The sequence below is a fragment of the Pseudopipra pipra genome, chromosome 1 (genome assembly GCF_036250125.1).
Source record: "Pseudopipra pipra isolate bDixPip1 chromosome 1, bDixPip1.hap1, whole genome shotgun sequence".
Taxonomy (NCBI): domain Eukaryota; kingdom Metazoa; phylum Chordata; class Aves; order Passeriformes; family Pipridae; genus Pseudopipra; species Pseudopipra pipra.
This window is the reverse complement of record NC_087549.1, coordinates 34,460,529-34,481,712: the sequence shown is the minus strand read 5'-3', so window position 1 is coordinate 34,481,712 and position 21,184 is coordinate 34,460,529. Positions and strand designations below refer to the sequence as shown.

The 21,184-nt window shown below is 37.3% G+C and overlaps 1 protein-coding gene across 3 annotated transcripts in view; it reads left to right on the top strand.

The window, feature by feature from the left end:
* The window catches only part of PREX2 (phosphatidylinositol-3,4,5-trisphosphate dependent Rac exchange factor 2), a 172,234-nt gene that overhangs the window by 125,467 nt on the left and 25,583 nt on the right, over positions 1 to 21,184 (top strand). For all 3 annotated transcript variants that reach the window (XM_064651352.1, XM_064651348.1, XM_064651354.1), the window contains 4 exons: positions 1,601 to 1,744; positions 6,203 to 6,317; positions 17,881 to 17,947; positions 19,985 to 20,175. In XM_064651352.1, the coding sequence (XP_064507422.1) occupies positions 1,601 to 1,744; positions 6,203 to 6,317; positions 17,881 to 17,947; positions 19,985 to 20,175 (517 nt within the window). The remainder of the gene's footprint in view (positions 1 to 1,600; positions 1,745 to 6,202; positions 6,318 to 17,880; positions 17,948 to 19,984; positions 20,176 to 21,184) is intronic.

Here is a 21,184-nt window from a genome sequence, read left to right as displayed (position 1 = left end):
GGATTTAACCTTATACCTATGTCATGAACTGTTCATATTGCTGCATTTTCCAACTGAGGTGTCTATGCAAATAAGTGGAAAGTCCATGTGTTCGAGGATTGTAATATATTCTGTATTTTCTTTGGGTTTAAGTGCTGACACTACAGTCATCCTGGCTGGGGTTACAGAAAACAAGTAACTGGCTTTTTTTTTTTTTATTTATGTTTCTGCATAATCAATAAAAGAAAAAAAGTCTTATTACCAAAAGTAGTGAAAAATGTCCTTTTGGAATCTTTACCATTTAGGTATGTGTACAGTGTAAAAACTACGTAATGTTAATACTGATGCAAGTCACTATGTTTTATTGTTACTGCTTTCAACTTGGAGACATCTACGGAAACAGTACTTAAATGGGAAATACATAAAAACATTTAATTGATTTAAACTGACTTCTTCTGAGAAATTAAGCTAAATACGAAATTTTTGTAAACTTTTGCTAATGCTCATTGCATGTTAATCATCTGTCATAATACACATGATGTATGTTGGGGAATCCCTGTAACTGCAATATGATGCTACTGGTTGCTCCAAACCCTGCACCAATTGGTTTATTATGATATTTAGCCTGTCAGAATCTCATGTGATGTTCTCTTACAGTTTTCTATTCTACCACGATACATTTATTTTCTCAGTTTAGTCCTGATTTTTAATAATAATTTCATTAATATGCTGATAGCTATTGTATATTTACTTGTGTTCTATTCCATACAAATCTGAGGAGAATCTGATGCTGCATATCACATTGATATTATACATGATGCGCTTCATGAAGGCCTGTGAAATGTAGCTAAAGGTATCCTTCCAATGGTTTCAAACTGTGTGCTGGAGATAGATGTGCAGTCCTCAGGCTGGGGCACCTCTCCTATGAGGGAAGGCTGAGAGGACTGGGACTGCTCAGCCTGGAGAGGAGAAGGCTCTGGGGAGGCCTTATAGCACTTTCCAGTACCTAAAGTGGTCCTACAAGAAAGCTGGAGAGGGACTTTTTGCAAGGGTATGTTGTGATAGGACAAGGGGGAATGGCTTTAAACTGAAAGCGGCAGGTTTGGATTAGCTATCAGGAAGAAATTCTTTACTGTGGGCATGGTGAGGCACTGGAACAGGTTGCCCAGTGAAGTTGTGGATAACCCATCCCTGGAAGTGTTGAAGGCCAAGCTGGATGGGGCTTTGAGCAACCTGGTCTAGTGAAAGGTATTCCTGCCCAGGCCAGGGGGTTGGAACTAGATGATCTTTTAAGATCCTACCAATGCAAACCATTCTATGTTTCTCCATATTTACAGGGAATACAAGTAGAATGTTGCCAACTACATTATTTGCTGAGTACTTTTGTTGTCAGTGACAGTCTGTCAAAGATGATGGTCACTGCTTTTCTGTTTATCTACTCCCTTATAATGGTTAGGCCAAAATTGACCAAAGCAACACCATGTATAATGTAAAATACTGAATATATTAGTTGTGTCTGCAGTAATTTTTTATCTAACCATGTGAATTTTGGGTGCAACAGTTTCTGTAAAAGGATGTGCCATTGCTTTCAATGAAATTGTGACACTGGCTGTATTTTTAGATGTACCAATCACGTACCAAGCAGAAGGAAGCCGGCAAACACTGAAGGTTTACTTCTACCTTGATAGTTACCATTTTGAACAGCTTCCTCAAAGGCTGAAGAATGGAGGGGGATTTAAAATCCATCCAGTACTTTTTTCACAAGGTAACTTGAGTTTTAATTCACCCTCACCCTGCTTCTTTCACATAACAGTTAACTTTCTTTAAAACCTCACCTATTTTCTCTGATTTAAATCCTTTGTAACTATAAGGGCACAATGCTTATATTTAAACGTCATTTAATGTGGGCATTTATTTAGATCTTTGAATTAAAATGTAAATTTAAGAAATGCTGATATTTGTGATAAAAAATAGAGGCATGGGTATAGGTTTCTAAGTTTATGCCTGTTATATGATTCCAACAGCAATGGACAATAGTTAGACCATGAAACTTGCTTTTCAAAGTGTTTTGCTTTTCAAATGATGCTGTAATCTTTTCTATTGCTTCATATTTGAGGACTAAATTGTTATCCTCTGAGAATTCTGTCTCTTTAAAATGTTATGAAGAGTTAAATAACATTTTCAGGCATTTGTAGTTATTGCTCTGTAAACATTACAAAGTAAGGAATGGTGGTGCTGATGCTCAGACTATTCATAAATTAGAGGCAGCCTGCATTAGCAGCGGTGTCATTACAGTCATCAAGAGCGTGAAGTTTGCCTCACTGAAATAGTGAATGTGAGCTGCTGATTGCCTTGAGCCGCCTTTGATTTCAGAGGGAGCTAAAGTACTCCCTACCTTGCGAAAGGCTTCAAGGGTCTATAAGGAATAGGCGGAAGTCAGGCATACAAATGAAGGATTCGAGAAGGGCTTGGTCTCTGATAGATAAGCAGGATGTAAAAGGAAATAGTGAACAGAAAGATACGTGAAGAAATAGCTGAATTTACCATAAAGTTAAAATACACTATTTTTTAAAAATAAGATCCCTGAAGTCTTATTTTTAAACAAACTAATAAAGACTTCAGTGGATTTCTTTTGAAGAGATTGATTTCAGGCATAGGGGAAAATGAGAATGCTGAGCAGGAGACATGTTTTGGTAGGGCAGAGAAAAAGGCGCACGAAAGAGAATAGAAAATAGCTTGGTTTCAGGAATTCCTGAATTCCTGGAAATACTAATTTTTTTTAGATTGGGGGGGGGGGGATTCAGTGTGCTACAGGATTTATTTTGCAAATTTTTTCCCCTTTCTGTTTCCAGAAGCCCAAAATATTTGCTTCTTTGGATAAGCATATTTGTAGAAAGCTAAGGGAAAAGGGCAAGGATCCATTCAAATGTTTACATATGCTTAATAATTTTCAGTAGTATAGAAGGTTTCTTCTTTCTTTACCATATCAAATTTCTTTTATTTTTAAGGACCTCCCTCTAAAATAGTCCATTAGACTCCAAGAAGAAGTAGTCTTGGATAAGAATTTAAATCCTAGTGGTTAAATCATTATTTTGTTCAGGTTTTATCTCATTAATGAGTGGATTGGGATTCTATTTTTCACTTCATTCCTATGAGGTTTGGCTGAGCTGCCATCAAACTAACTCAGTACATTCCCATCTGTAACTAAAAATCATTAGCTAAAAATGTAAGTTCCTTGTGAAATGAAATCTTGCTTCCCAAGCTTATCAGGGCTGAGCTGTTTCCTGCCTAAAATACAATGGTTTATGATATTTTCAAATGGAACATTTAGAAAATGATGGTTTTGTAATACTTTGTCAGAGACTCAGGTAAGTGTACATCAGTCTCTTTATCTCTGTGTTGCTCTATTCCGAGTGGCATAGCTCCATGCCTAAAATTAAAAGTCTACATATTTGCAGGATTGGTACTGTAGACATTTTTTCAAGTTTTTTTAATATTTACCTGGGCTATATTATCTATCCCTCCATTTATAAAAAACAGTTTCGTGCAACCGTATACTTAGGTGTGTATATATTCAAATGGATCCTGATTTGTAGGACTAGAGGCTGAGAATGTTGAGGTATTGCTATTGGCATTTAGATTTCTCTATTTCCTACATTAGAATTAAGATCTCATCAATAAATAAGTTTAATGAAAGACACTTTATTTAAAATTAAAATTCAGTTTATTTAAAATTTTGTATGTTTTTTGACATTTTTCAGTTTTTCATAGAATCGTAGAATAATTCAGATTGGAAGGGACCTCAGGAGATCTCTGGTCCAACCTCCTGCTCATAGCAGTGTCATCTGGGACATGAAACCAGGTTGCTCGGGTGTCCAACAAATAGGATCTTGCAAACACCAAGGGCAGAAACTGCACAACCTCTTAGGTAGTCTTACTCTACTTGACTGCCCTAATGGAAAATATTTTTTTCTTTCTATCAAGTTGAAACATCTCTTGTTTCAATTTATGTCGACTGTCTCTTGTCATGCCAGCATGCACTGTTGGGAAGAGCTGGCTTGTCATAGTGGCCCTTCTACTCAGCTCTTTCCAGTTGGTCTGCAGCTTTCACGTTCTGAGTAAATTGAGGACAAGCACTCCTTTAAGCCTACTGGCCATGCTTATGTTAATATGGTTTAGGAGGATCTTGACCATCGTGGTTGCCAGAGGACACTGCAGGCTCATGTTCAGCCTGCTGCCTAACGTGACCCTGAGTTCATTCTCAGCAGAGCTGCTCTTAGGCTCTGTCTTTCCAGGTGCAGAACTTGACGTTTGTCCTTGTTCAGTTTCACAAAGTTCCTGCTGGATTTCTCCATCCTGTGTAGGGCCTCTTTATATGGCCCTGCACTTGAGTATATTTACTGCTTCTCCCAGTTTGGTACCTGCTGCAAGCTTGACTTACCTCCTCCATGTCAGTCATAAAGACACAGAACAATACAGATCCCTGTGCTATTCCGCTTTTAGTGGGCTTCTAGGTAGACCTTGTCCCATTAGGAGAGTCTACCCATTCTTCAAAGTTGTTTTCCCGTTTGGTTATCTATACATTCAGACCATAATATCTTAACTTGGATGGAAGAATACCATGGAAGACATGTTTGTAAGGAAAGCTTCCTTATAAAGAGCTTTCTAACATATTAGGTAGAAAAATGTTAAACCCTTCAGAGAGGGGAGAGCCAAAGCACACAGTATGGGAGTGCTTGCATGCACCTGTGAGCATGGCCCCTGCAGAGGCAGAAATGTGTGCTCCAGCCAGTCCCGACAGATGACTGAGTTTCCCGGTTGGATAATCTAATTGAATAAAACCAGCTTCATGCCAGTAAAATAAGCAGTAGGGATTATCAGTTCTGTTTGTACTAACGTGCTGTTGTAGATGGAGTTCAGTGGATATTTTTGTGTGCGCTTTCTCGTGTGACTTAGTGCCGAGGAAGTTAAGAAGCAAGTCTGTCTGTTGAAATTTAATATTTTTCACACAGAAGCAGAATTACAAACTCTGAGAGCACAGCGAGTGCAGTTTGCATGTTCTTTCACATTAAGCAGCACAAACAGAATTAATATTCCTTGTGGAGCTGAAGCTGTAAGACAGCAGCATGTTTCCATCAAAACTCTGCTTATTGCTTACATTTTCTAATAGGGTGATGGATTCTTAAATTGTGTATGGATTACTAAAGTGACCGTATTCCTAATTGTAAGGTCTTTAATGCTTGTCCCCAAAAACTTTCATTTCACCCCGTGGTTTATCTCATAGATCAATAAGGTTGACCTCTTAATGGGAAGATCTTTATTTTTACAGTCCACATTTTCTTGAGAATCTTTCAAACACTTGATTTGACTTCACTAAAGAGAAGGTTACACCCCATGAAGCCCCTAAAGCAAAGGGTCTGGGGGAATGTTTTTGGATTTTTTTGTTTTTTGTTTTTTAAATCTGTTGCTAGGAAAACAACCCCAAAATAGAATGGTAGTGCATTCATTTTTCCTCTCTTTTTAATTTCTGTGCAATGCTTGTAGGAGGGGCATAAAAATCTTTCCTTTAATTCAAGATTTTTTTTAGTTCCTGAGTTCTTGTAGCAATATTCATTCTTGCTTTGGTGAAGTGAATACAACAAAAGTGGACACAGACAAGTATTTGACTTCACTTACCTGAGCCTTGAAAAAGAACTTCTAGGGTGTTTCCAGAGATCCAGAGAAGTTTGCTTTACTTGATCTAGAAGAAGGTATTCACATTATCAGTGGGAATAACTAGAGGTTCAGGTGCTCCATATCTGCCAAAATTGGACTTTGTGAGAAGTTGTTAGGTCTCCCTCTGTGAAAGTAACTGCTACATTAATCCTTTATTTCCACTGCCCCAGCTCATTCTACTGTTTTATTCCAGGATATATCAAAACTAAACCTCACATTTACATTCACAGGGCAGGAATACTTTAACTAGAGCAAAGGAATTCAAATTATCACTCTCCTTTATATTTTCCACAGGGCAAGAAATACAATTTTTCTTGTAAATGAAATCTTTAAGAGAGATCTGTATGAATTTGATGACATACAGAAACAGCTCAGCGATCCACAGTAGGGTCACAGCCTCAAGGTTAAAAAGTAATTCACTTTTGTGTGAACAAAACTACAAAGAAGGCAATTACTAAATATTTAATACTGATCTTTCTCTTTTCCATTCTCCTTTCTCTTTTCACAGCACTGGAGAGCATGGAAGGATACTATTACAGAGACAGTGTCTCAGTAGAAGAATTTCAAGCTCAGATTAATGCAGCCTCACTAGAAAAAGTCAAGCAGTATAACCAGAAACTACGGTGAGTAATAAATCAATATTCCTGAGCTTAGTTTGCAAAGTTCTGCTTTTCAGTTCAGTTTCTGTGACACATCTTTAAACTGAAATGTGTTGTATGGTGGTTGTTTTTTGGTGCATAATTGAATAAGATCCAAGATTCATGGTTCTGACTTTTCTGATTTCTACACTGTTAAGTTACTTTTTACAAAATTGTTTTCCCCTGAAAACTATAGCTATAGTTGCCTCGAAGTTGTTGTAATAATGCATAGAGAAAAGAGAATGTCTACTTGATCACAAATGGAGTATCAGAATTGCTAAACATTATGATCTGATTTTACAGACTGTATTTACCTAATTTCTACAGAATAGGACTTGAAAAATAGTGCTGTTTTCCTCAAAGCTGAGCATCTTCCTCCTTGCACCCCACTATGCTAATGGGAATACATAAATATTTGGATACCTGCAGCAGCATCGGCTACGGGTTACAGAGTACATACTTGCCTGTATATGTAAAAATTATGCAGCTGTGTTTTGGTAAATATTTCATTAAGAAGTTGCACATAAAGAGAGAATTTCTGCTGTACAAAATAATCTATTAGTTGAAGTAAAATAATGAAGATGGGTACATAGACCACTCTTGCATCTCACTGTATCTGTGAAAAACACCTGTTTGAGTACACTTACATGCCACATGAGCTTAAGATGTAAAGGACTGTGGTAAAATCACATCTATACACTCTTAAAATTCTTGAATCAGATGGAAACACTATCATTTCACTAGAATGATAAGGCAGTTTTTAAAAGCAGCAGAGAACATGAGTTTAAAAAAAGGTTAAGGACAATGGAGGAGGGGAAAGAAGATAACGAGGGTCCCATTTGCAATTCCTTCACCTGTTGGTCCACTCCTGTCTTTGGAAGGTTTTTTTCGTGGATCTTGCAAAGCTGTTCCTCTATTTTGTTACTAAAGCGGTGGACTTTCTAGATTGTGTTTTAATCTAATTACTACTATAACAAAAGTGATTTTAAAGCCAGTTGCATTCAGTGAGTACATTATATTTTATTTTATTGGTGACATCTGTGTCAATGCACTTCTATATCAAGGACAAATGTACTTATTTAGTCTGTTTTCTACCTTCTTGTATTAGCACTTCATATCTGGGGAAAAAGTTCCTCCTGAGTATTTATGTGACAAGGCTTATGTTATAAATCAGTTTTACAGAGCCCTTTGGTCATGCCAGTATTTGGCCTCAATGAAGTCAGATAGTGTTAGAAAGAGATTGTATCAGTTGGGAAAGGCAAGACTTTTTGTGCTGGTTTTTTCCTATGAATAGGACCAATTTAGCCTCCCATGAAAATCCTTAAAATAAATTCTTCCTGACTCTGTGCTCTGGTGTTCCCTGACCTTGGTTACCTCATGTGTTAGGTCCTCCATTCATGTTGTGGCTTTAATGAGGTACATTCCTCTTATGGTCTTGTGACTCACAGCTCTGATCAATTGCTAAGCTCCAAAGCCTAATTTTGCAAGAAGTTACCATGAAAAAGTTATTCAACAAAAATTACCATGAGGATCTCTGCGCAGTCACAAGAATAGGAAAATTTTGGATTTTTTTTTTCATCCCTCTAATGTCTGTTCAGAACATTCAGTAATTGATTTGTTTGCTTTCCGGTGAACTATACCCATTTCTTAAGTGAGGCAGAAACAGCTTCAGGAATTAACTGACATAATGTGAAGAGGAAAAACAGAAAAGCAGATGCTTCATTCTTTTTCTACTGTTTGCTAGCCTGTGTAGGTGTTTGGCCAGGAGAATCTAATAAAACAGAAACTAACTACAGCAGCAAAAGATATTAACATTTGGATAATTGCTCTGAAGAAGAACAAAACGTGAAATTGAATATTCCCTGGAAACATGCTCAAGTGCAATAATACTGAAACTCTTTAAGTGGAAGAAATCCTGTGCGCAGAACCTCTTAATCAATAATAAAATGTCGTTCAAGATACAATCCATAAACCATTCTTTCTCCATATAAAAGGAATGCATTGCTTGCTTGTGAAATGATCATCTGATGACCATCTTATAATCTCTCCATCACTACAGCAGCCAAAGCAAATGAGAGCAACAGCAAAGGAAAAAGCAGTTGGAGAAGAGGATGGAGACAGGTGGGAATGAAGGCAATGGCTGGCAGTGACACTTTCAAGGCACAGCCAAGGCATCCATTGATGAGAACTCTTGATATATTTTCAACTTCTCTTATTCCTGATGCATTGAGATAATAATGCTCCAATAATAATGTGAAACGGAAGAGACCACTTTGTTGTGTATGGTCCCACTTACAAACAGAGCTGTTGACCTAACTTGGTATATACCTGAGTAGGACAGTAAATTAAAAAATGAGTAGTACCTTTACTCAACCAGCTCTTAATTTCTTACAGTAAATTCTTCTTAAAGTTTGAGTACCTAGCACAAATCAGATACTGGTGTGCTTTAAAAGAAATTAAAATCAGTTAATGAATTATTTATTTGAATGAATCAAAATATATATTAGTAAATTTTTAGTGAATTTCAGGAAGGATAACCATTATCTATCATACAAAGTCAAGAAGCTGAACCCTTACTTTTATTGCAGAGTTCATTCATATGTATGAAACACTGACCAGCTTTTTCACAGTATCAGAAGTGATGCAATAAATCCAGGTGCAAAATTGCCCTTCTTGACACTGATTTGAACATTATGAGACCTTCTGTCTTTCATGGTTCTTGCTTTGGGGCTTTTACAAATACTACCTCAGCTGTGAAATAGTCATTGATAAGATTATAATTTTTATCAGAATGCATGAAAGACAGTTGAAAATCAGTTATAGAATTTCATGTTTATGTGGAATGGAGAGAATGTCCCTCCATCTTCTGTAATATACTTTACTCTAGCTATTTGAATCTAATTAGTAATATAAGGGAACTTTTATTCTAAGACCAGCTGAAGTTGAGTTTTTCTACAATTCCTCAGGCAATATCCTCTACTCGAGCAATACATTGGAAATTTTTTATTGAAATAAAGGTGTTATTGAAAAAAAAAACAACAAAACAACTAATGCCTAGTTTATGAAATTTCTGAAACTGCTGAGAAATACTTAGCATCTGACCTACAACTGTTCTTAATAACTATTCTTATTCTCTTATTTCTTTTTCACGGCACTTTTTTTTTTATACAGTTCACCAATTGTTTTTCTGTGAAACTGATAAGGAAAATAAAGTTATGTTGAAATTCTATTTGTGAGCTGAGCTGCTGCTAGTAGTTGCCAGCAATGTAAATTTAACATCATCAAATTGTTTGCTAATGAGAAACATGCAGTACGTCCAAGTGAAAGTAATTAGGTCAGCAGAGATTTTCAAGATCTTTATTACTATGTGTTTGATAGCTCAGCTGTTGTCTTCTAATTTAGAAGAGGACTAAAAAGAACCTGGGTATCTGCCCTCCATGGAGGTTCCTGTTAAGTAAGCCCATTCTGTATTCTCTCACCTCCTCCCACTTGTCCCAATCTTCCTTTTTTGGTACTCCCTGACTTTCAAATAGGCTGTTTTCATCCTGACTCAGTCCTTTTGCTGTTACAGATACCAGACACCGTTTTGCTTCAACAGTGCACAGCACAATGCTGTTCAAATCCATAATTACTACAAATGCTGATAGGAATAACAAAATCTCACAAAAGCCCTGTATTTACTTGGACTGCTTGTTTGATTTAAGTATGCTCTTACCAATCTTGAGTCATGTAATTGTAAAAGATTGAGGGTAGACTTCAATTGTAATTTTTGAAGCATTACTGTTTTAAGAATTATTTATTTAAAATACATTCTGTCCTTTGAGTATAGTTTTTATATTTGATAAAGGTCTATTTCCTGCAGAGTGAGGCTCAATATGGTAGCTATTACTGCATTGCATAGAAATAAGTCTTAAGGTCCTTACAGTGATCAAAAGTTAGTTGGAAGCTGGAACAGACCCTGATAGACAGATTAGCTGGATGGCCATAACTCAGCTAATGCTTGGAACTGAATAGCGACTTTAAAATAAAACATTTAGTTGGATATCAGAACAGTTTTTATGCTCAGAGAAATAAAATTTTGGATTAGCTTCCTGCAATCCAAAATCCATTTCTAAAATGGATTTTGAGTGTAGGAATGAAAACTTCTGTAAGGTTTGTCCAAGTTATCAAAATTTTGGACTTTATGGCCCATGATGGGACTTGGACACTACAGTAGTAAGATTTCTCTACCAGTCTTCCTTTCTCTGTGAGTATTTGACATTTTATCAGATTAATCTGTTGTTGTATGTATGAATTCTCATTCATGTGTCCCTCCTATGACATTCTATTGAATGGCAATTTTCTACAGGTGCTCCTGTTTACCCAATTAATCAGAAAAGTCCGGGCACATCTGGGATGTATCGCAAAGGCAGAGAGGATATTCAGGGCACAGGTCTTTCAGTGGGGTGCAGGGCTGTGGCTGTACTAAGTATGCTTCCAGCTTCTGGGTCTCTGCAGAAAGCTTTGTTGTCATTGTTAACTGCAAGAGCAAACCACAGTTGACTATAGGTGCTGAAAACTGCACATCAATATACCTTTTTGGATTCCAAAACTGTCTATGCAGATAATTTTTACCTGATGAGAAATTAGTGAAATCAGTGGGTTTTAGATACATGAGCACTTTTAATGCTTCTTCAGCACCTATGCTTGCATTTAGAAATCTAAACACCTCTAACGTTTGTTTCCTGATGCTATGGTGGCTAAAACTGGGAACATTCAGAGGAAAAGAAAAAAATAATAGATGAAGGGGAGGTTTAGGAGAGCTTTACTTTCCAATTAATTTTCTTTTATCCCCAGCATGGCACTTTCTTGTGACACCTCTGACTATATGATGACCCAGTTCTTTACTCCAGAGATAGGATCATGCTGTGGGAAAGACAGCTGGGGGTTGCCGGACAACCCCACCACTGGTGTGGGTGCTAATTAGCACTGTGTAGTAATTAACTCGTCTGTGCATCAATAGAAAAGAAAAGGTCTGGAAAAAATGTTCCTTGCTTCCTGCCTACCATTCTGTGTGATTTGGAACTATTCTTTGAAGTCAGCTGTGTCCAGGTTTATTGGCAGCTACAGTAAGCCTGTTGTACTGCCATGATAGAGAAAAATTAAAGCAGGCAGTAAAGGGAAAAGACCATTTTTGTGGGGTCTTGGGGGGAGGGGTTTGGGGTTTGTTTTTTTTTCTCCTATGTTGCTACTTTCTTGGATATCATTTTAGGAGGTAAATGGAAGTCTGTATGCTAAGGAAGCAATTATAATCAGTGAATGTAATGACAAATGATTTAGCTAACTACCCTCATTACATTGAACATCTGATTACACTGAATGTAGTATTTGTCATTTTAAAGAGTTTCATTTACAATGTAGCTTCAAACAATTTCTCTGTCTGAAGACTCCTGTATTTTTTTTTTATGTCATAAGTAGTCCTCCACAGAGCAATGGCAAACTTAATTGAATTCTTTATTTAGGGATGTTGCAATTCATGAGGTTTTCATATTGTTGGAGTTTCTTGTTTCATCTAATTTTTTGAAAGATAAGAAAAGGAAACTATTTCTGCCCCTAGAATTTATGCAAACATGGAACAAAATCTGTCTGAGGAATGTAACATCTCTTTTATTTACACATACATGTATACATGCACAACAGTCTCTTAAGATGCAGACTGCTTGGCAGGCTGATATTTTCCTTATCCTGTATAATTTAATAAATGCAGAAAATAGATATGATGGCACTCATGGCTTCAGGCTGAGGTAAGATTCTCTAAGAGTTGCTTTGCTATAAATGAGCTACAATGGCATAAAGGACGTATCCACTTAGGGATAGTTAATTACTATGAAAGCAAGAGCTTGTCTGTCTCTGAAACAAACTGATGAAGGCTCAAGGCAACACCTGTGTTATCACAAAGACCAGATCATATATCAATTCCTGTAATAAATATATGAAAATCCACCTTAAAAGTGACAGATTCCTTCCCCCACTGTTTCCAGTGGAAAGCTTTTCCAAACCAAGCTGCTCATGTGATTAAGAAGCTTATGTTGCTTGTCCTTGTGCCACTCTTGTCCTGTGATTTTAGTCTTACTCTCCTTCATGTCTGTTTGCTTCAGTGAACCACATGTTAATGAGCAACTAACAGTTTTTGTCATTGCCATCAAATTCAGAAAAGAACAACCTGAAGAGAGTTACAGGTTTCAAAGCGTGGTTCTGTGATGAGATTTTCTTTTTGTAGCAGAAAAAAAGCAGATGCAAAACTGTTTTCCTGTACTCAGTGTTACCTGTTTGATATTCAATGCTTTGTATTCAAAAAAGCAACAGTAAAATTGGACTGTAATGCTACATACATAAATTTATCATGTATTTTATATGACTATAAACATTGGAAATCTAATGCCCCTTAGATTTTTAAGATGTTGTTCCAAATGAACTAGAATCTTGTGATTTAAGTCTCTCTAAATGCAAAATCTTTATGAAGGAGAGATAGAAAATCAAGCATTCCTTCTGAAGGACGTAACAAGGAAATAATAGCTTGTCTCCTGATGAACTTAATGAGAAGTATGTTAGGTAAAACAGAAATCAAGATTCATTGCATCTAAGTGAAGCAAGACTAGAGAGAGAATAGAGAGATCTGGGGCAAAATAAATTAAATTTATCTAGCTGGTCTAAAAGATACTGCCAGCTGGCTCGAATTTAGCTTCAGGAAGTTTTTTTCCCCTTTCAGTGCTGTGCTTATTCTGTGAATGTAAATTCATTGTTTTGTTAGACTATTAATACAGTATGATCAGTATTTATTATAGATGATGTTCTGAAATTGGAAATTATGTGTCTTGATAAATAATATGTACTGAGTCTTTGCTCGCTAGTTCATCATCTAGTTCATCCTGCTTTCTTTATCCTCCTCAAATGCAGAGAACATATATATGCAGTCATCAGAGGTGGAGCCTTTTCTTTCACTCTGGTCACTGATGGGAGTCCAGCCCAAGCCTGCAGCTTGTACAGCTTGTAGCTGTAGTTGAAATCCTGAAAACCCAATGACTATTTGCCACATTGTCTTTTTTAACAATGTATTCCATGTCTGGAATATCAGGAGCTAAAAAGGAGACATCCACTGTCTGAAAGGCAAATGTGGAAGCAATTAGTTAGCATTATTGTGTTCAGTGTGGATTTGGCTGTTTGGATAATGATGGGATAAGCAGGAAGGCAGCTGTAATTGGTCTGTGGCTCAAGAACTTCCCTTTCACATCATGAAAAGGATGGTTTCAGGTGCTTTTGGATGTAGGTAGAGATGCTGGAGACTAGATTTCCTGGAAAATAGGAATGTGAAATAGGTATGTGAAAAGTGGGCAGTGTTAAATAGAGCAAATTGGATTTGGATTTGTTTTTGTCATCCATAACTTTCTGTCTTCACATTTCTATGCTCTCATTTCTGAGATCAGGTTTGAGAGCAGGGCTGTGAAGTGCCTGCTTGGATAGGAGATCTGTTCCTTTGCAAGCATCCTTCTCAGTTTGCACCTCAGGTACTTGTACTCATCCTAATGCCAATTTCTCAACCTGCCTTATTCATAGACGGGAGAGAGGTTAAATTTGTGAGAGACCAGTAGTTTAGCGAGATGCTGCAGTCTTGCAAGAAAATTGTTATTAAAGAAATACAAAAGTATGTGTGCACATAGATGCCAATACATAGAGATACTGTTTATCTATGTCATAAGTACTTGCTTTTTAGATTGAGCTGAAGAAAAGAATTAGGGACACCAACACTTCCCAACTCCGCACCTCTCTTCCTTTCTCAGGTTCTTGACTACGGTTTTGTACATGATCTTGAATATCTTGTGACTGAGAGACTGAAAATCTAGTAGAATTAAGGCATATTTCCATCCTTCTGTTGCAGACATTTTGAGTTAATTTATATGTATGCCACAATGATGCAGAAAATATAAAAGACTGAATTCTTTTCCTCTATAAAATCAAAGTAAAAGCTTTCTAGAGCAGAACCCCCGACTGGCCTTTTTTTAATGCCATAACCCAGTTACTCCCCCCTCTCTTATCACTTCTTTGCTAACTTTGTATTTTCAAGACAAGATTACCAATACCTAGCCTTCTTAGGGTTCCATTTACAATATTTTAAATTTTCAGCATTTTATATGTCTCTGTAGTTTTGGAGGGTACCCTGTAAAATGCTTCACTAAGAAAACGTCAGTACTGCTGCATCTCCTTTGTACTTAAGTTCTGGGAAAACATCTCAGGAAGGCATTCACCTTGTGATAGATTTTTCTTCTTGAACCCTAAGATGTTTGTTACTTTATCTCAGTGTTAGTTTTCCCTGAGATACTTGTCCCATTATTTGGCATTGTTACTTAGGGGATATCCTACAAAACTCAAATGCAGCAATCAATACTCCCTTGTAGATTTAGTACTGGATTATCTACCTTTTTTTTTTTTAAGAAAGGCTTTTCTGTTACATTTTAGAGAAATTGTAAGGCTTTAAAAGAAAAACTAGACTCGCATTTGGAGACAAAGAACTATGATTTCATTCTGGTTCATTTCAAATGGATTAGAAAATATTGTCTAAATTGGGCACCATGCCAAGATTGCCATTAACTTTTCCTATAAAATATGATTAAGGACCTTTACAAGCATTTAGTAATTAAGTGAAGTGCTTTGGAAATTTATATGCTGTCCACAGTTTGTCATGTTCTGTAAAATACTGAAGACAGTTTTTATGAAAAGCAATAGAAATAAAGCACTTGGGGAACATCTGGGAGTGTTATCTGATTGGGGAGGGGGGAATAGTTTCACTTGTAACAGGATACTTTGATGTTTTTAAATGCATGTTGTGTATAGTTGATTTTTTGTTTGTTGTTAAGGTTAATGAATAATTGACTGAATTAATGGAGTAATTCCTATAATTGTATATCCCATTCTAGTGTCCATGTTGCTTCATTTTGTATCCTGAGTTAATTATTTTCTATGTACTCCATTAATGTGTATACTGTTCTATTTTTGGTTTCTGGTTTCATTTAATGCAGCTGAATTTGCTGAAATAACAGTCCAAAGAGAATGAGAGTGCTGAACAGACTCCAAATGAAGCAGGTTTTCTTATCGCTTGGCAGGAAAGAGCAATATAGGCTTTCAGTCTGATAATGGTCAGTAGAGAGCAGGGTGATGCTTTGTTTTTTAGCTTTGCTAACAAGGAAAAAGGTTGGTCTATTGCTGCTGAGGTAGCTTTTATGTGCTGTGGCCTCTCAAAGTGATTTATGAGTCATTTTCTCTACAAACCTCTTTTCCTTTCAATGGTTTCCAGCTTCCTTTGACACAGAGTACATTCTGGATCATGCAACAGGCTTAATGGAATAACAAAGCTTTGCTGTGCTTTCTGAAGGGATTAATTCAAACCTTAAATTTGGGAGATGTTTTTCAAAACTACAGGCGATAGGAAGAAAAGTCTACTAGAATTAAAAGTGGGTGGATTTTTTTATCCACCCAATTATTCCAGATTATTGAAGAATAAAAGATATTGAAATCTGCAGTCTGCACCCCTGCCCAAAGGACAACAAAGATGGTGAAGGGGTTTGAGGGGAAGCTGTATGGGGAGCAGCTGAGATCACTTGCTCTGCTTATCCTGGAGAAGAGGAGACTGAGGGAAGACCTCATGGCAATCTCCAACTTCCTTGTGAGGGGAAGAGGAGGGGCAGGCACTGATCTCTTCTCTGTGGTGACCAGTGACAGGACCCAAGGGAATGGCTTGAAGTTTTGTCAGGGGAGGTTTAGGTTATCCAGAGGGTGGTTGGGTGCTGGAACAGGCTCCCGAGGGAAGTGATCACAGCACCAAACCTGACAAAGTTTAAGAAGTGTTTGGAAAATACCCTTGGGCACATGGTGTGACTCTTGGGGATGGTCCTGTGCAGGTCTAAGAGTTGGACTCAATGATCCTTGTGAGTTCCTTCCAACTCAGCATATCCTGTGATTCTGTGATTTATTCAGGTCTGCTCCTTGTGGACAGGCAGTGGAGCTACATCATAGTGATACCTTGAGGTTGTCACTGGAGAATATCTTTCTTTTTTTCCTGTGTCTTCCATAGTTCAGTGGGGCTTGTCTTGTTTTTTTTTATTTAAACCTTGCCCAGAATTGCAGCAGTGGTAGCTGTTGCCTGGTTCTCATTGGTTGTACAGGCAGGGAGGCCTACCGAATATTTCTATTTTCTGCTGCCACAGGAGGCTTTAGGAGCTTTACAACTAGCAGAATGAGTTTTGTGGTCAGAGAATCACAGAATGGTTTGAGTTGGAAAGGACCTTTAAAGTTCATCTGGTCCAACTCTGCTGCTATGGGCAGGGACAATGTTTTTTTAAGTGTTGCTGCAGAGGCAAAGACCCCTGTAATCTTAGCGGTAAGTAGGATATTTCCACTGCCTATGAGATGTTTAATGACAGCTCCTCTGTGGTGAGCAATTAAGTTGCTTATAAACTGGAAAGTTAAAAAAAAAATTCGTTTAGGTCTCCTGAGTGGAAGGAGACAGGAGAAGAGCTCTATGCTTCCTGTGTGCTCTTTGCTAAAGTTCTTCCTTTTTGGTGTTGAGTAAGAGGAAAGGTTCTTTGTTTTAGGAGAGGATAGTGTGGAAACCCTCTGTACAAAATGTCAGCCTCCTTTTTGTCACACAGAAATTAGTCAACTTTGTATTTGAAAACAGCACATGATGCATTTGTTCATTCTATATAAAGTTCTTCTGGGACTATTCATTAATAAGGGAAAGGTATTAGAAGGAACTGGGATAATATGAGTTGATACACAGTGGATAAACCTGATTAAAGTAAGTATGTGTTGTCCATTACTGTTGTGTTCTGCAGGTAAATTAGAATTTTCTTTGGCTTTTCCTTTAATGCATTAATTAATTTTCAAAGAAGTGTATGGAAATTGTAAAGAAAGGCAGTTTGTTTTTTATTTGCACATGCATGCACGAATGCACACATTGCAAATGCCATTTTGCTTGTATGTTGCATATTTGTTCCTTGAAGGGTTATTGCTTTTTTGTTTCTTTTTTTTATTGTGAACATATATATGTTTCCTCTGTCAGTACTGTGTTTCATGTTTGGGATTCTGCTTCTATGTTATTGCAGTTGTATAGAGTGAATATAAAACAGCTTGTAGTGTGTGAGGCTCAGGCACTGTTTATATGCCAAATATATATTAAAATCTATACAGTTGCCACAAACCTTTTTATGGATTGTTTTGGTGAAAATCACTTTCAGATCCATTTTTCTCTGATAGCTGGACATTACAATTTTGCACTGTACTATCAAAGAGGAGAGGGACAGTTTTTGTCTTCAGAACAAAAAATGTACCTTATTACTCTAAAAGAAAGAGTGATAATGCCTGTTTAGTATTGTATTACTCCTTGACCCTCCCTTAGCATAAGGTAAAAAAAATTCCAGCCTTAGGATGGTATCTAACAACAATCACTTATGGACATTTTGTTCAGGAGCTTAAACAGTTAACAGTTTTTGCCTTATTCTGTTTGTTCTTTCAGGGCATTCTACCTGGACAAGTCAAACTTGCCTCCAAATTCAACATCTAAAGCAGCATACATAGATAAGGTAAATAAAAATATTAAGTGCCTAATTAAACTTTCTATGTTACACACTGTCTTGTCAAGGCTTTCTTAATTCCATCAAAAAATTGAATTATTTAAAGCTGTGCGGAGAGGGGCAGGGAAGGGAGGAGCTCTCTTACAGCATTTTGTTCCACCTGTGTTTTAGAGGTAGGTGGTGCCCTCTGGTTCTGTATCAAAAGGCGTAGCAGGAGGGCATCTATGTGTTTGAGAAGAGAAATCATAACTTTCCTTTTTCACTGTGCTTTCAGAGCAATGCAACTGCTTTAAGAGCATGTGTGGTGGGATAGGGAGGACGGGTGCAGACAGAAATTCTTTGTTCTGAATGCTGGAAGCGCTTTTCCAAATTAAATACTCTTCAGCAGCCTGCTCAGAAGGCTTTCTTCTGAATTTTCTCATTTAGGCTTTCTTCAAATGCTTTCATCTGTCTTTAAACCTCTGTGGCTCAGAGATCCCAGGGGCTATGAAAATTCATTTAGTGCTCTCTCCTGTTGTTGGAGAGTTAATGCCTGTACTGCAACCCAATAGGGGAAGTAAAGAAATTCCTAGGGTCTTGCCTATGCTGACTTCAAAAGTGATTGAGCTACTGTGGCTTGAGAAATAATAGTGATCATCAGCTGAGCCGTATGACAGGCTAAAATGTTATGTCAGTATCACCAGCATTGCTGTTAACAGACTGATAGTTCCTGTTTCTTGGATCCATGCAGGACTGCACAGGAGGGAAGGACATTGGCTTCTCCTTCCCTGGGGAGTGAGCAACTTAACTTGCCCATGCAGTCACCGGTGCAGCAGGGGATGTTCAGCTGTATGTGAAATGCTTGTTACCCCTAAACCTGTTCCCTGTCTATTTCAGTGAAAAGTTCAAGGGCAAGAGAAAAGTATCTCATAATCCAGATCTGACCAAGGGATACTATGTTAGGCTAATGCATTTATTTTGCAACTGGAGCAAGCCAAGAGTGAGTGCATGATCCATTTTTGGCTGCACTTTTCACTTTATTGCCCATAGCTTTGCATTAGTAAATGACACCATCTAAAATCAATTTAAATGGGTGCAAGTTAAACCAGTAGGACCTAAACCAAGTTAAATCTGTTTGTACCCAGGTTTAAATATGCTATTTGTTATAGTTGATTTACTTGACCTCTATGCTTTCCAATGAAATAACTATCACATAGGAGCAAGTGAGGCTGCCATTTCCCTAACTGTTAAAACTGTCCTTAGGGAATGAATCTGTCTTTCAAAAGATCAATTCTTTGAGTAGCACAGGGGTTTGTTGGAATCTTTAGGTGTTTCTGGAATAAAGAGAAGTCAGAATTTGGAATTATGAGGTCTTCAGAATGGTATTGTGAACATCTCTGGTACACAGAGCACCACGAAATACTGTTTTCATTGCTAGACCACTCTTGAAGGATCCTCTTCTGACAGCAGCCTTGCACTTGAAGTTGTCTTCTTTATTAGGTGGATCATTCATTTTTAGTACAGTAATCCTGGGATCATTTTAAGTCCTGCTACAAAGTTAACTGTTCTTGCTTTGTGATATGTTTTTGACTTGTGTTCACTTTTATTTTTTGATGTTGCTAGTCAGAATTAGGAACTAGATATTTGATAAATAAAGGACAGTGTTGTCATAATTATAAGCTGATTTTCTCAGCAGGTCTATTAACCAGTCTTAGTATTCCTTCTGCATCTGTGTGTGGTTGTGGGTTGCCTCTTCATGGCTTCCCTTCTTTGCCCAGTCCATTAGTGGATATAGCCCTCATGGGTCTATTCAGTCTATTGAAGTGAAGAACACTTCCATAGGCAGGCCTGGGAATGAAACAATCAGTGATGGTAAGAACTGAAAAGTGTTTAAAAGTTGTCTTAGGTCATGTAACAGAAAACTGTGTTTTGTATTTATGTCATGGAATTTGGCTTTGGCTTTCTCAACTAGATCGGGTATTCCTCCTGTGATGACCTATTCTTTTAGAGTATTTCATGTGTTCTCAGTAGCAAATATTTAAATAACTCTCACTTCCTTTCTTGCAGCTGATGAGGCCTCTCAATTGCTTGGATGAACTTTACCGACTCATAGGGTCCTTTATCCGATCCAAGCGCACCGCCGCCTGTGCATACACTGCGTGCAGTGCTTCTGGAGTGGGATTGCTTTCCGTGTCATCTGAACTCTGTAGCAGGCTTGGAGCTTGTCACATCATTATGTGCAACAGTGGAGTTCACCGGTATGATGATTTTTTTTTTCCTCCATTGATTGCAGTCATTCATGCAGCCGTTGCAGGTTGGAGACCACTGCTCTTTATTAATAGAGGGTTCTTACACTAAATACCTAATATCTTAAACTAAATACCTAACATACTTGAAAGATTTTTGGTGAAATTGTAGAATTGTATTTGCAGTGATTGGCAGAAACGAGCAGTACAATTTGTGTTTTGTACAGTTGTAAAGGATTGTTCCTCATTCAAGTCAGTAAAAGGCAGAAATCTGAATTGCTAAAGCAGAAAAAGGAACATTACCTATATGAATACCACCTACTATATTGAACTCTTAATACAGGCAAGAAATGCTGAAATTTGTATTTAATTTGTATGCTAGAGGGAACAATAGCAGAGCTTGTTTCAAGGAAAAAAATGTAACTTAAGACACACATTTTTGCAGGAATACTTTACTATATGTAGAGGTTCAGCCTGTAGAGTGGTCGATATCTTTAATGCAATATCAAAAAATAGACTGACCTATAATCAACTGATCTTTGTCATCAACCCTAAGAGATTTTATTAGACAAATATGTATATATGACAATAGCATCATTATATATATGACGAAAGCATCATTACAGACCTCTCTAATATTCTGTTTATGCTCCAGCTGGGCAGATTACAATTTTTTTGGTCCATTCCACTAAAAAAGCAGACCACAACTGGAGAATGGGAAAAAAAAACCCAACAAACAAAAGACTTAACATAACAAATAATCTGATGCTAAATATCTGCACGTTTTATAAGAATTCTGAACTGTAGATCAGAAGTAACAGTATGTAAAAAATGCTGCTTAGTTTCTGATCTATGCAAGTCCTTACTTTATCAGACTTGGTGACCTGGTGTTAGAATGAGCATTACTTCCTCTTCATTTTAAGTAATATCCTTTCTTTAACAGAGCTCTGATGAGGAAAGGAAAGAAAAAGGCAATTGCAACATAAGCTGCAATGGAGATTATCAGGCATGAAGAAAAGGA